Genomic DNA, 13,025 nt, shown 5'->3' on the forward strand with positions numbered 1-13,025 from the left:
AATAGTACCTATTATGGCTAAACTACCCATTTTCTTTAACACAATCGGAAATGCATTAGTATTAGGGTATAACTAACTTAATACCAGTACCAGTACTTGTCAACTTATGCGGTATTTAGTACAAATACCAGTATTGTTACCAGTAACTTTTATTTTAGAAGTAATTAAGTACCAGTACTTTCACGATTCACCATATTTTGCATACAGACTGTTAAATATAAATTTCAACAACATAGAGTTCTTAACATAAAAGTATGAAAATAAATAGAATAATTTATTTGATAAAAATTTACTCTTTCAATCTTTTTATGAAAACCAAAGTTGTCCTTTATAAAATTAATGCAGTGCCAGTACAAATAGCAGAAAATAATTTTATGCTAGTAATTCATTGACAGTTCATTTGTACCAATACAGTACTTGCAAAATAAATGTTCAGTCCCAAAATTTAATCAGAAAAGTTAAAAACTGAAGGAAAAAATTAAAAGGATTTTTAAAAATAAAACATTTTTAAAAATAAAAAAAGAAAATTAGGATTAATTTAACATGGAAAAAATTTTTAACTCCATCTTATTTTTCCGGTTAAAAAAAAATAAAACCGTTACAAAATTTTTTTTGGGCCTTTCAAAAAAAAGGGAGGAATAATTAAAAAAATCGAGAATTCAATTTTTGAAAGTAACCAGGAAAAACTGGTTTTCAAAAAACCTTCATTACTTTTTTTTCTTATTTTAAACTTCTGGGTAGTGGGGAATTTTAAACTAAAATTTAAACGGTTTTACCCTGATTTTCCCAATGACAAAATTATTAATTAAAAAAAAAAACTGTATTTTTTGTTAAAAAAGCAATTACATTTTTTTTTTTTTTAATCGTAGCGGGGAAGGTTTTTCCCATTTTTTCAAAAAAATTTTTAAAATTTTTTTTTTAGGAAATGCGCAGTGTTTAGTTGATGTGGGATTTGCACATCTTAAGATTAAATTCCGTAGACATGATTTAGAAAAACAACAACATCTAGCCGATGTTACAGAGAAATCGTCTACAACCAGCAGAGCTGTGGTCAAGGCAGCAATGGAAACTCATTCTAGATATTTTTCAAGTATAAGGTAAACTATCTTTATCGCATTCAAATGAAAATATTTTAAATGAAAATATTGTTAACTTTAAAGTCGGTGTTGAATAACAGTATGTGAAATTCAGTCACGTTTACGGAGCTGTCCAAATTGGTCCATTCTTGTAACTAAGATATTTTAAATGTGCACAGAAAAACATTTAATATTGTTGATTTATAGAAGCATATTAGGAAATAAGTTTGTGACAGTTGTCATTACGATATTTATCGTTTTCTTTTGATAGAAAATTCCATCACATTCGGCTCCAGACAGACACACAGGGTGCAATGATGGCCAGAATAACACCCGAAAGCGAGAAACAGTTGATTCAAGTCTCGCAGTAACCAGGATTACGTTTCAGTTCAGGTGTACGTCCATGAATTATTACGCCTGCGGGTTTCAAAAAAGCGCAATAGATATTTGGTACAAAGCGTGCGAGCGTTTCTTAGTCAAGACAATCAGTCATATTATCAGTAATCTAGGTGCACTGTTATAACAGTTTAGTGCATAAACATATTTCAAACTACTTCATGTTCATCATACAGCATTATTGAATTGTTTTACAATTTTCTACTCTGTTTTGTTCTTAAGAAATAAAAAAGTAAACGTAGAATTTTGAAATTAACCATTTATGTATTATTTTTCATAGTCTTATGATATTAAACGTTAAAATACGTGACGTATGTCTATTGTTAGTTTCTTTCTTTGTATTGGGGAAAATCTTTTAAAAAAATTTTCTGCTGAAAATGGAGATTTCAAACCTAAAGGCACCCCGTGCATACAAAACTCCCCTCAAACCCTGTGCCCTTTTGACCGTGGTTTTGCCAAAAATTGCTTTACAGTCGTACCCTATTTTTTAAAAAAATTCCCCGTAAAGATGATCTTCGTCCCAAATTTAAAAATATTTTTTTGCACGGGGAATGGGGGGTTTAAAATAAAAAATGATTGCCCCCTGTATACAAAGCCCCGTTCGTGTTTGTCATTACGTTTCTTTAAACCCAAAAAGATGATAGTCCCCAATTTGCGAGAAGTCCCTTTTTAACAAAACTTAAATTCTTATAAATCCCCCGTTGCTTTTTGTAAATTTTAATATTTTCAATGTTATTTTGCAAAAAAGTTTAAAATATAAAAAAAAGGTTTTAAAATTTAAAAAATGAAGTACTTGGGATTGTGGGAAAATTTTTTATTTATTCTAAAAATGTGACGACAAAGTAAAATTTTTAAAATTTAAAATCAACAAACGATTTACAAAAATTTCTTTTTGGGGGCCCATAAAAAAAATTCCCCGTGACCCAAATGGAAAGTTAAAACACTTTAATACAAACTAAAAACAAATTGTTCCCCCCTTGCTTTTTTAAAAGGAGGCAAAACCCCCTGTAAAAAGTTTTACATAGATGATGGAAAAAACTAGATTTTGCTGCCCCGGGAAAAAATTAAAAAAACCTAAAGAGTATTTAATTTTAGTAAAAATGGGGAGTTTCTTTAAAAAAACAAAGACTTTAAAACTAAAACCAACCAATAAAAACCTTTTATTGTTTAAGTGAAAATAAAAAAACACTTCAATTACCTTTGAATATGCAAATAGATTTGTTTGACAAACTTGTATAACCAGTTTTCCTATACGATTGTGGTTGCTGGGGATATGGTAATAACAGTATACTTGAAAAGGTACAATTGAATATATGTAAGGGTCTATCAGATGTTTGCTAATCATAAGCGGTTAGTTGCTAAATTAATGTAAAGCAAAAATTCTCAGATTTATTTCTAAATGACTGGTTTTGTACAGAATCGAGTAAATGTAAAAATTATAAATCATTTAAAGAAAAATTCCATTTCGAACTCTGTTTAACAAATAAACCAAAAAAACTTACAGCAGGCTTCCTGAAGAAACCGGAATTTGGAATGGTATAGATTTAATTTTACGTAAATTTACACTTTGTAACAGCTCCGAAAGTATTGGAGATGAATTCCAAAATTTTTTTGCTTTAATTTTCAATGAATTTCTTTTACTTTTTAAAAAAAGAACGTTTTAGCCTCGTAATTATTGACGACATCAAAATTTATTTTTAAACTTTTAAAACTGTTATGAATATGCAATTAAAAACTATGTTAAAAGAAAAACAGGTTTTTTTTATTTATTTGTAAAAGGGAAAAATCACGAAAATTTTATAAAAAGATTTTCTAAAATATTTGGGTTCATCATGTCCCTTAAAAAAAAAAGCTTGTCCTTCTCCATTTTTGTTTTAAAGAAGAAATTTTATCAATTTTTTATTTTTTTTGCATGGGTTTGGGGTATGGGGATGAACCCTTTTTTTTTAAAAATGTTTATAAATGGGTTCGTTCCAATAAATTGCAAAGTTTTGGGAAAATGAAATTTTTGGGTTTTAAAAAAAATTTAAATTTTGAAACTTTTTTAAACTTTTTTCTTTACAGTTAGATCAAAACAAATTGAGATGATATAAGATAAATGAAATTGCCACTTTAAAATTCTTTCAATTAATAAAACGTCAACACAATTTTTCGAACGTCATTTGTTAATAAAGTGTTTCAAATATATATGACGTTCTTTTAATAGGGTTTTATCCTCAATAAATAATTTTTGATTTAAAATTAAAAGCGTTTTTTCACTATCTCAATTCAGAAAATTAAATGAGATAACAAAAAACAAATTTCGAAAAAATAACCGTTTTTTTCGCTCGTGCGATCCAAAAATTTATATCTGATACATATCCTCTTTCGATTTCGTACCTTCTTCTTGGAACGATCCAAAATCGGAAGAAGATGTGTATCAGAGATAGATTTTTTGATATCTTATATATTGGTAGGTCTGCCCTTTTTGGTTGAAATTATATTTTATGTGTTATATACTTATTCTGTGTTACATGTAGATCATTTTTTCTTTCCAACCGAAATCATAATTTTATGTTTTTTTTTGCCCCTTTTTTTATTGTTATGAATATTTCCGGTTTTATAAATAAACAATAGAAAAGAAAACAATCATTTTTAAGCCGAAATATGTTATTAAAAACATGTGAGTTTTAAGGTAATTTTTTAAACTAAGATATAAATTCCAACATATAGAGGATATTTGTTTGTTTGTGTGTAAAATGAAATTTTATTTCAACGAGTGGGCTTTAAAAACAGTATTTATTCTCACGAGTGGCGTAGCCACGAGTGAGAATACTGTTTTTAAAGTTCACGGAGATGAAATAAAATTACATCTTACACAACAAACAGACCCAAATTTTCTTTTTATTTTATGCTTTAAAACAAGTTAAAACGAAATTTCCATAATTTTAACGTTAATATTAAAATCTGTTTCCCCCATTGAGAGCCCCATTTAGAGGGAATTTCTCATTAAAAAACAGAAGTCTTTGAGCTGAAAAAATAAGTCCGCCAATCAAGGTTAATTGACGGTGATATTTATTCATTTTATTAAAAAAATATGAATGATCGCTTGTTTTAATAATAAAAACAAACAATTTCTTGTAGGAGAAAAAGTCCAACCATCCATCCATATTTCTGTTACTTACTGCGAATTTATTTAGACCTGGCTTTGTAAAATGTAAGCGGCAGCCATTTTTTAAAGTTGTGTATTTCATGGGAGGAAAATAATTGTGTAAGATTCAGAAGGATATAATTTGGATTTGTTAGTCATACACCTTTTTAAAAGAAAGAAAACTTATTTGAGGATTGTAACAGACAAAAATAAGTGTTGACAGAAGTGAAAACATTCAGAAAAGGAGCTAGGAAAATGGAAAAACTTAGAAGCTTGCTAAGGCATTGTAAGGAACGCTGGGTTGTTTTACTTATTTTACGAGTGATGGCTGTCAATGCTTTTCAATTTTTCATAAAGCATACGGCAGTTATTGCTCGTAGGATACTTTAATATGCCCAAATGTCATCAAGAGCAGTTTAGCATGGGGAAGGAATGTATTTTTCAGACTGGGGTAAAAACGAAACAAAAAAAATTTAGAGACGAAATTTTTGTGATTGGAATTTGAAGGAATAGAAGTAAGTTTTCTCTCTTTATTACTTTTGACATTTAAGTTATTTATCTATTTCAGCTTTGCTATTTTTTAACAGCCTGATATTGTCAGAATTGTCAGTAAAAATAAAATTGAGGTACCACATGGGGAAAATCTTAAAAAAGTAGTTTCGTCATTGAAAAAAGTGAAATTATATTTTGATAATTTTCACTGTGAAATTATCAAATATAATTTTCACGGATAAATCAGTAATCCACTGAAAAGCATAAAATAAACATTGTATTTTATTAAATTGATCGAAATGAATTAGCCATAAACCGATACTCATTTTTGAGATCCATATGGGGTTCCGAACCCATGATACTGATATAAAAACTTAAACGTAATTTCGCATGACGTTAACTTTATTCGTTTTGTTATAAGGAACATGTGCTTTTTAATAGCTTTATAGGGTATATGGTACCAGTCGTCCAATTTATTAATGTGACAAAATAAATAACATGATTGTGTAGATTACAGATTCAGACAGCATTGTCTCTATACATTGACATATAAAAGGGATTTGTGCTTGACATTCTTCGCTTGTATACGCCTTTTAAAGGGATACATATTCAAATGTAGAACACAGGGAAACAACTTATGCGCTTTTCTTGTCTGCTTATAAAGAACTTTTATGATAAAAAAAAAAGGAAATCAGACAACTTTGGTAATTTACGAAATGAAGAATTTTATTTTGGTCAAATAACAAAACATTTATTGTATGAAGATTTTCGTGAATATCTATGTTTATGAACCTGGCTTATGTAATATTGACCTCGGCCTCTCTTTCGCTTTAGCAAATATCACATCAGCAAGGTGCATAGACTTAGACTTAGACTTTTCTTTTACTTTATCATTACTTAATATTTCTTGAAAATGCAATCTTCCTTCATGTTGGTCAAATATGTCATATTTGCGTCGTTTGTTACTTTTTGATAAATAATTTGATATTTTAGGTTTGAGGATTAAATACTGACACAATGGCGGCTTTTTTTGGACGAACTAAAGTCGGAATACAAAGGTCCAGTATCAATGTATCAATCGCTAATGATCCAAAAGCTAAACTGATGTACTATCTGGATTGTATGTGCTCCGTGTTAGACCTCAGTGACACAGATAACTTGAACAGGCTAAGGTTCATTTACTATTAATTTGATCTTACACTTTGACAATATTATTTTAGTAATGTTTAAGTTTAAACGAAAATGAAGGTGCCTTATTGCGACTCAATGTCAAGGATACCCTGTTGTGCTTTATATCAGACATTGCCGTTCTCAGTAACTCATAGTGTCTGCAATATTGTTTGCTATTTCAGACGGAATTCGATCTCTCAGGAGTCTAGAGAAGTAACTCGCAATAAATAACCATCCGACCAAGGGAGGTTCCGCCATCATGTCTGTAGTTAACAGAATCATGTGTTTTATATTTTCTTCTCAAAGCAAAACAACTTTTTTTCTTTTTTTTTTAAAAATCAAACAACAAAAAAACAGACCAAAAAAAAACAAAACAAAAAAAACCAGAAAAAACAAAAACACACACACACACACACACACTTTCATTTGTATAATTTCGTATGTCACATCTTTATTTTGACCTTTAATAAAAAAAATATCTTACATGTATAAATTCATTGTATTTTTTTATAATATAAACGGTTCTTTGTTGCGATTAGTTGTTGAATTTTGATAACTGTCTACATTTCTAAGGAATGCTATAATACAGAACGTATAGGATTTTCAAGAAGATGATTTATTTCATTACTTTATTTATTTTGATTGAGATCATTGTTAGCAATGTGTGCAGTTCCTCGTGTTTAGGTACATTAATTTATTTCATAGATACTACGGACAGTACAACTCACTGACTGAGAAGGAAACTGACGCCCTTGTAGCACTTTGCTTTCTATTGTCCCCAGACGTGCTGTCTGGCAAAGTCATTTTCCAGGTATGGGCAAGATCAATTTTTAGCAATACCTTTTAAATTGTTATATATTATTGCATTTTTAAAAAAAAATATTTTCACATTTTGCTTTTGCTTAATTTTCAACGAAGCTAATTATTATAAGCACTTTTTATAACAGGAGCAATATCGTACATCATATCAAGCGTCACTTGAGACGTCACTTGAGATGCTCATGAAAAACAAAGCATTAGGTCTATGGGCCTTAATGTTATATTATGCATATCCAAGTGTACGTATATTGTGACATTTTGACATAACTGTTTTGAAGTGTATATTTAATACGCAAAATAAATAAATAACCTACATAGCCCATGTAAAGCAAATAATAAGCCTCCGGAATTTATCTGTAACATTGAACTGATAAAGAATGGGGCAATCTTTTTATATTTTAGGTAGTTTTATTTTATTTTTATTCTTTTTATTTGTTTATCTTGTCATTCCTAATTATTGGTCGGTGATCATTAAAAAGTCAATCATTTGAAATATAAAGCTTACACTTGACATCGAAAAAAATGCATTTTGTCTCATTATTGCATAAGATGACATCTGAAAACATAAGATGCTTTGTATATCCGGTTAATTAGGCCATGTCTTGCATTTTCTTAGTTTTAAACAACTACAATAACAAAGAAGAAAAAACAAACTTTTATCAAAACAAAATTTTTTAGGTAACGCCACGCTAGTATCTGAAAATTATTGGAACTATTGTTTTTTTTTGAAAGAAAATAAAAGATTAAGCATTTGAGAAATTTAAGTTTCAAAAAAAATTATATTTACTGAACACTCGTTTCTTTATAATATTGCATCGGTATATTTAGTTTAACATTTTTATCCCAGAAAAACCGTAAACAATTATAAACAGCGGATATTAAAGCTTCTGTCCCATACAAAACGGGTCTGAAAACATCAACATAGTTCTTTACCGTTATTTAATGGACCTTTCCGGTTTTTTGTATTGGAACATTTAGCCATACCGTTTTCATTTATTGCCAGGTCAACTGCTCACAAACAGTATCACAAATAATGCAAACCAGGTCAACCAGTGACTATGTATTATATCAATGTAGCAATTGGATAACACGTTAGTCAATTTACATAAAACTGTAAACACTGGAAAGGTCCATAGGCATAGAAGTTGATATTTGCAGTTTTCGCGAGATAACTGTGACCTAACGGTTGTTATGTTCCTATCGGCCAGGCATAAAAAAACCTTGAACATGTAGCGCTTAGGGCAAGTAAAACATACTATATAATAAATGTCATTTTTTAAACGGATTACAGATATATTTTCTTCGTTTTGTCTTTTTCTATAGACATAATTTTCCGTGATATATCATACAGCAATTGATTACAGAATAAAAAACTTTCCAATCGCAAAACGGATCTACTTGCAACCGATTAACGGGTGTGTGTACAATGTGTGGGATAGTAGCTTTAAACAAAATGGCACATGACATTCAAATTGTCATGGATACGTAATAAATACTTGTTTACATTTCAATCAGGATGTAAATATATATCTTGTTGATTTAATTTTGAAATGTTTGTAACAATAACAAATAAAGTGGCAAGCTGTCCTTGATACATGTACTTATAAGGAATAATCTGTCTTCCATGAACTTAGTTTAATTAATTGATAATATCACAGTATTATTATTTCCTCTTTTAATATATTTACATTTATATTATATTTATACTGACTACTTTAGTTTACTTACTAATTTAAAAAAAAGACCTCTAAACATTTTAACTGCTACAGAGGCTGTTGGCTTTGAAAAAAATCTTAACTTTTTAATTGTAGACATAATCGCCAAGTAAGATTAATCCACTGTAAGGCATTTAAAAAAACGATCATTTTTCTGTATTATTTGATAATTTCTATCCTGAGCCATATTTTACAATACGATCTTCTTGAATTAATTGTAAATGAAATTATGCATGAATGTAAAGAATAATAAGGAACCGGTGCTAATTAAGTTCCATCAAAATCCATATATTTGTAAGCAATATTGTGTTATGACAATTTTTGACCTTGGAATAACCATAATAAAGAAAATTTAGCCTTAGTTATTGTTCACATTAAATTATATCGATATTGAACTGCATACACTTGGTAGTAATTTATATAATGATCTAAATATACCACCATAATCACATGTTATTGTTTAGTTTGTTTTAGCCCTGTGTTGTTTATTAATAGACAGTTTGTAAAGGAAAAATTCTATCAAGGGTCATATCAATGTATAAATAGTCGTCAAGGCAACTATTATTTTATAAATAATGATTTTAAGCTGGGTTTTCCTTTTCCTTTGCAATTAACTCGTCCCAGGTATCGTACAAAGTTTGTTACAGCTCTATGATAGACTAGTCTGAAACGACAACTCGTGTAAGATCCTATATGTAATGCTGACTTTGTATTGTAACGTTTTGAAGGCACACAAACCCTGTCGGTGAAAAGCTAGCTCACCACCGAGAGTGGTTTATGCCCTTATATATTGGATACTGTCCTTTATGTGAATTCATCATTTTTTTCCGCATATTGTAATGCTCATTATATGACGTTTTACCAACGTCGTTACATTATAAAATGAACATTTCCACCAGCACATTTGTAACAATATATAATTTGTAGGTCTAATTAGATAGTCTCTGTATTGTTCATGCATATCTGTCTTTCAATGATGATTATTGTATATTGTTATATCTGTATAAACATTACTATATTACGACTAAAGTTTGAATAAAACACCACGTTATTTTTCTGTTTATAGGATGACAGTATGTGTGGGGATAAAAATAATGAATTTTATAAAATCGAGGCCGTACGTAACAACTTGGTCATCTGTGATTCTATAATTATTGGTGGACAACGCAGAGTCGTTTCGCAAATCATGGCGTTCAAACAGCAATGGCTGATCGACTATTGGGAAAATCCAATGAGGCATTTTGTTCCTCGACTTGCTCGACTTGCTGAAGGACCTAGTAATGCCAAGAGTGACAAAAGAAACTGCGACGACTGCTGTTGCGTTATCTTGTAAAACATTCGTTTCTTCTTCGTTGGACGCATGTTTTGTTACCTGTATACAGAGTATCAACCTTACATGTCTCAAATATCTAATTTTACATTATATGCTGTTCTACAAAATGATTGTAATGTGATAATTAATGACCTATGACTTACACTTTATATATATTTATTAATATGTTATTTCATTTACTAATCTAAGCATGATTTATTTAACATATTTTGATAAAACAATCAATGGGAAATTCTTAATGATGTCTAATTGCTGATATAAGATAAAGTTAGTTTGTTTACATGTTTGAAAATATTTATATTGTTAATTTATTCAAAGATTTTATTTACGTATTGTTTTGATGATTTGGTTTCTAAGTTGAAATGGAACTTTAAATACTGGGAAATAATCTTACTACTGATTATTTACAACATTTATAACAAGAAATACTGTTGTATCTCATAATGACTAAAATAACCAGGCGTAATTTCCAAAATGTTTGGCAGAAAAAAAATTGCATCAAAATTCTATAGCATGATTTTATGTGTTCTTCACGGCTGCTAGCAAGGAAATGGACAGAGCTATGTCCTGGGCAGTAAAATCGTAAAGTTTAAAGACCCACTACGATTTCGCACAATAGTATGTTTATGACTCGCAGGCTGTTTCATACGACATCCATAAATATCTGTTATCCAATGAGTCGAACTAACTGTTCCTTTAATCTAGTATGAGCTAAGGATATAACAAAAGTTTTAGATATAAAATATATTGTTGGAAAACTAATTGTTTTATAATATAGATACGTTAAGATTTAAAAAAAAGAAACATTATAAGGGTATACAAACATTTCATTGACGTGGGGAAAAAGAAGCACGAGATCACGACAGGTTTTCAACGACTACCAAAACGCTGCACAAACCAAAATAATTCAAGTTTATACTCATATCCTCGGTGCAACTTTTAACTAATATAAGAAAGTAATGATATCTTAATCATAAAGAACAAAACTCAAAAATTATATATTTATGCGCACGCGATCTGAACAGATTACGATGTATGGTCTGATTTGGAAAATCAAAATCAGCCAGTCAATATGATAGTATATGCAGTGAATTTGATTTTTAAGATTTTTTTCTGTTCACTCTTTAAGCAATGACATTGAGCTTATGGCCAACAATGCGGAATTATCTTAATCTAAGAGGTTGAGAGAATTTTTCAAAATAAACAAGAAGTGAAACGTTCTTAAACATGTGTAATTATTTGTAAGTAAAATAACTGATGATGAAAATATGCAGTTTCATTATTCGACATATTGTCACTCAAAGTTCATACACTTACAGGTATATTGCACTCAAAGTTCATACACTTACAGGTATATTGCATTCTTTCTTAATGTATTTTCATGTATAATATGCAGCAAACGAAATCTATTTTTTAATGAATGCAGTCTATAAGAAGGGAAACAACCCTGGCATGTCATTATGTTAATATTTATACTAGTTATATCCCTTTACAAGTTAAGTGTCGTTTTGAGTCAATTTCCATAGAAAAACATTTGTCAGCAAGTTGTCTATTTTTCAAAATATAATTTTTATTGATTATACAGACTTGCGATATCCGGAGCAAATTATGTCCGGAGTAAAATGAGCCAAAATGTGCTTTAGTTGTATACTATTATATCCATGTAATTGTTAATCTTGTAGTATTTTCAATATATAATGTTCTTATTAATACTGACATACCTCATTTCCTTCAGTAAAACGTTATCAGTCTAAGATGGAATTGTTTTTATTGTTCCCTTTGCTAATAAAATGTTTTGAGAATGAAGAAATATTGCACAGTTAACTGGTAAACACGGTATGAATATAAGTGTCATTAAGAAAATGGCAAAAGGGAATGCAGCTTCCAAAACATATTTTATGCATTATTGTATCCAAACTCATCCTCCTTGTGGCTGATGGGTTGTCTTTAAGGGTTGGGGCATCATAATTGCAGCCACCGTTTATCTCTGCGTGATCATAAGAGGCGACTCAATGGGTTTGAAAAACTTTATTGTATTGGTGCACCGTAAAAATCATTTTCAGTAAGATGTCAGGAAATGTTGCACTAAAAGTATTTTCCCAAACATGAGCATGTCTATATCTTTAAAAAATCAAAGTGCTGAAAGCACTGATGGGGGCGCAATATGTTGCATACAAAAATTCGAGATTTGTATAGCAATCTACTTTAGGTGTTCCAATCTGATATCATTCTTCTTTCAAAGTTGAATAAGTGCCCATTTTGTACACAATATAATAGTATCGCCTCCAAACTATTGTCAAAATTGAAAATCATGTACCAAGAACATACTAACAAACCCAGGCAAAATGCATAATTGATATCATATATATATCATGAATAAACATTTTTAAATTATGACATTGGATTTTGTTGGGAAACTATAGTTGTTTAACCAATTTTCATGTAAAGTACTTCCTTATGTGAGTGTATAACACATAAATCAGTGTACTTACTATATTTATTCCAAGAAATGATTATGCAGATAGAAAATAAACAGAAAATTTAACTGTCTATAAAATATTTCTAAAATAAAACCAGGACTGTAAGAACAAACTTGTTTTTTGTAGAAACCTTTCAAGCACAATAGATAATACATGTGAGAATGTAAAATTGGAATGGATACATATAATCAAGTTGACATTGAAAACAAAGAGCCACTATCTAGCCTGGGCCATGCTCGGCTTTTTTCTTATATTGGAAGTCAAACACATCAGTAGGAGAATATTGTAATATCTATTAGAGTACTCCTAGAAAAACATAATATAAATGTTATAAAGTAAATTTCAAATTTGAATAGTAAAGGTCATAGTTGAATGATAATTGTTCTTTTGTCCAAGAATGAAATAAAATAACAA

At 29.6% G+C, this 13,025-nt stretch overlaps 1 protein-coding gene and 1 long non-coding RNA gene across 2 annotated transcripts; both read left to right on the forward strand.

Annotated features, from left to right (window-relative positions):
• The first annotated feature begins 902 nt into the window (after positions 1-902).
• On the forward strand, positions 903-1,728 carry LOC132721953 (uncharacterized). The gene is made up of 2 exons (XR_009624546.1): positions 903-1,097; positions 1,348-1,728. It is a non-coding gene; the product is annotated as an uncharacterized LOC132721953 (long non-coding RNA).
• A 4,326-nt stretch (positions 1,729-6,054) lies between these two features.
• On the forward strand, positions 6,055-11,885 carry LOC132721954 (uncharacterized). Its single transcript, XM_060706341.1, has 3 exons — positions 6,055-6,266; positions 6,970-7,075; positions 9,865-11,885. Exons 1-3 carry the CDS (start codon positions 6,112-6,114, stop codon positions 10,129-10,131), a joined length of 528 nt encoding a protein of 175 aa, XP_060562324.1. The 5' UTR covers positions 6,055-6,111; the 3' UTR covers positions 10,132-11,885.
• The last annotated feature ends 1,140 nt before the right edge of the window (positions 11,886-13,025 follow it).

This window comes from Ruditapes philippinarum, unplaced genomic scaffold (genome assembly GCF_026571515.1).
Source record: "Ruditapes philippinarum isolate M1 unplaced genomic scaffold, ASM2657151v2 ctg20806_1_1_1_1, whole genome shotgun sequence".
NCBI classification, from domain to species: domain Eukaryota; kingdom Metazoa; phylum Mollusca; class Bivalvia; order Venerida; family Veneridae; genus Ruditapes; species Ruditapes philippinarum.

Excerpts from the sequence above, each read along its gene's own strand:
- LOC132721954 (XM_060706341.1), top strand. The coding sequence starts at position 6,112 with ATGGCGGCTTTTTTTGGACGAACTAAAGTCGGAATACAAAGGTCCAGT. Across the intron at positions 6,267-6,969 it reads GATAACTTGAACAGGCTAAG|ATACTACGGACAGTACAACT; the intron begins GTTCATTTACTA and ends TTTATTTCATAG. Across the intron at positions 7,076-9,864 it reads CTGGCAAAGTCATTTTCCAG|GATGACAGTATGTGTGGGGA; the intron begins GTATGGGCAAGA and ends TTCTGTTTATAG.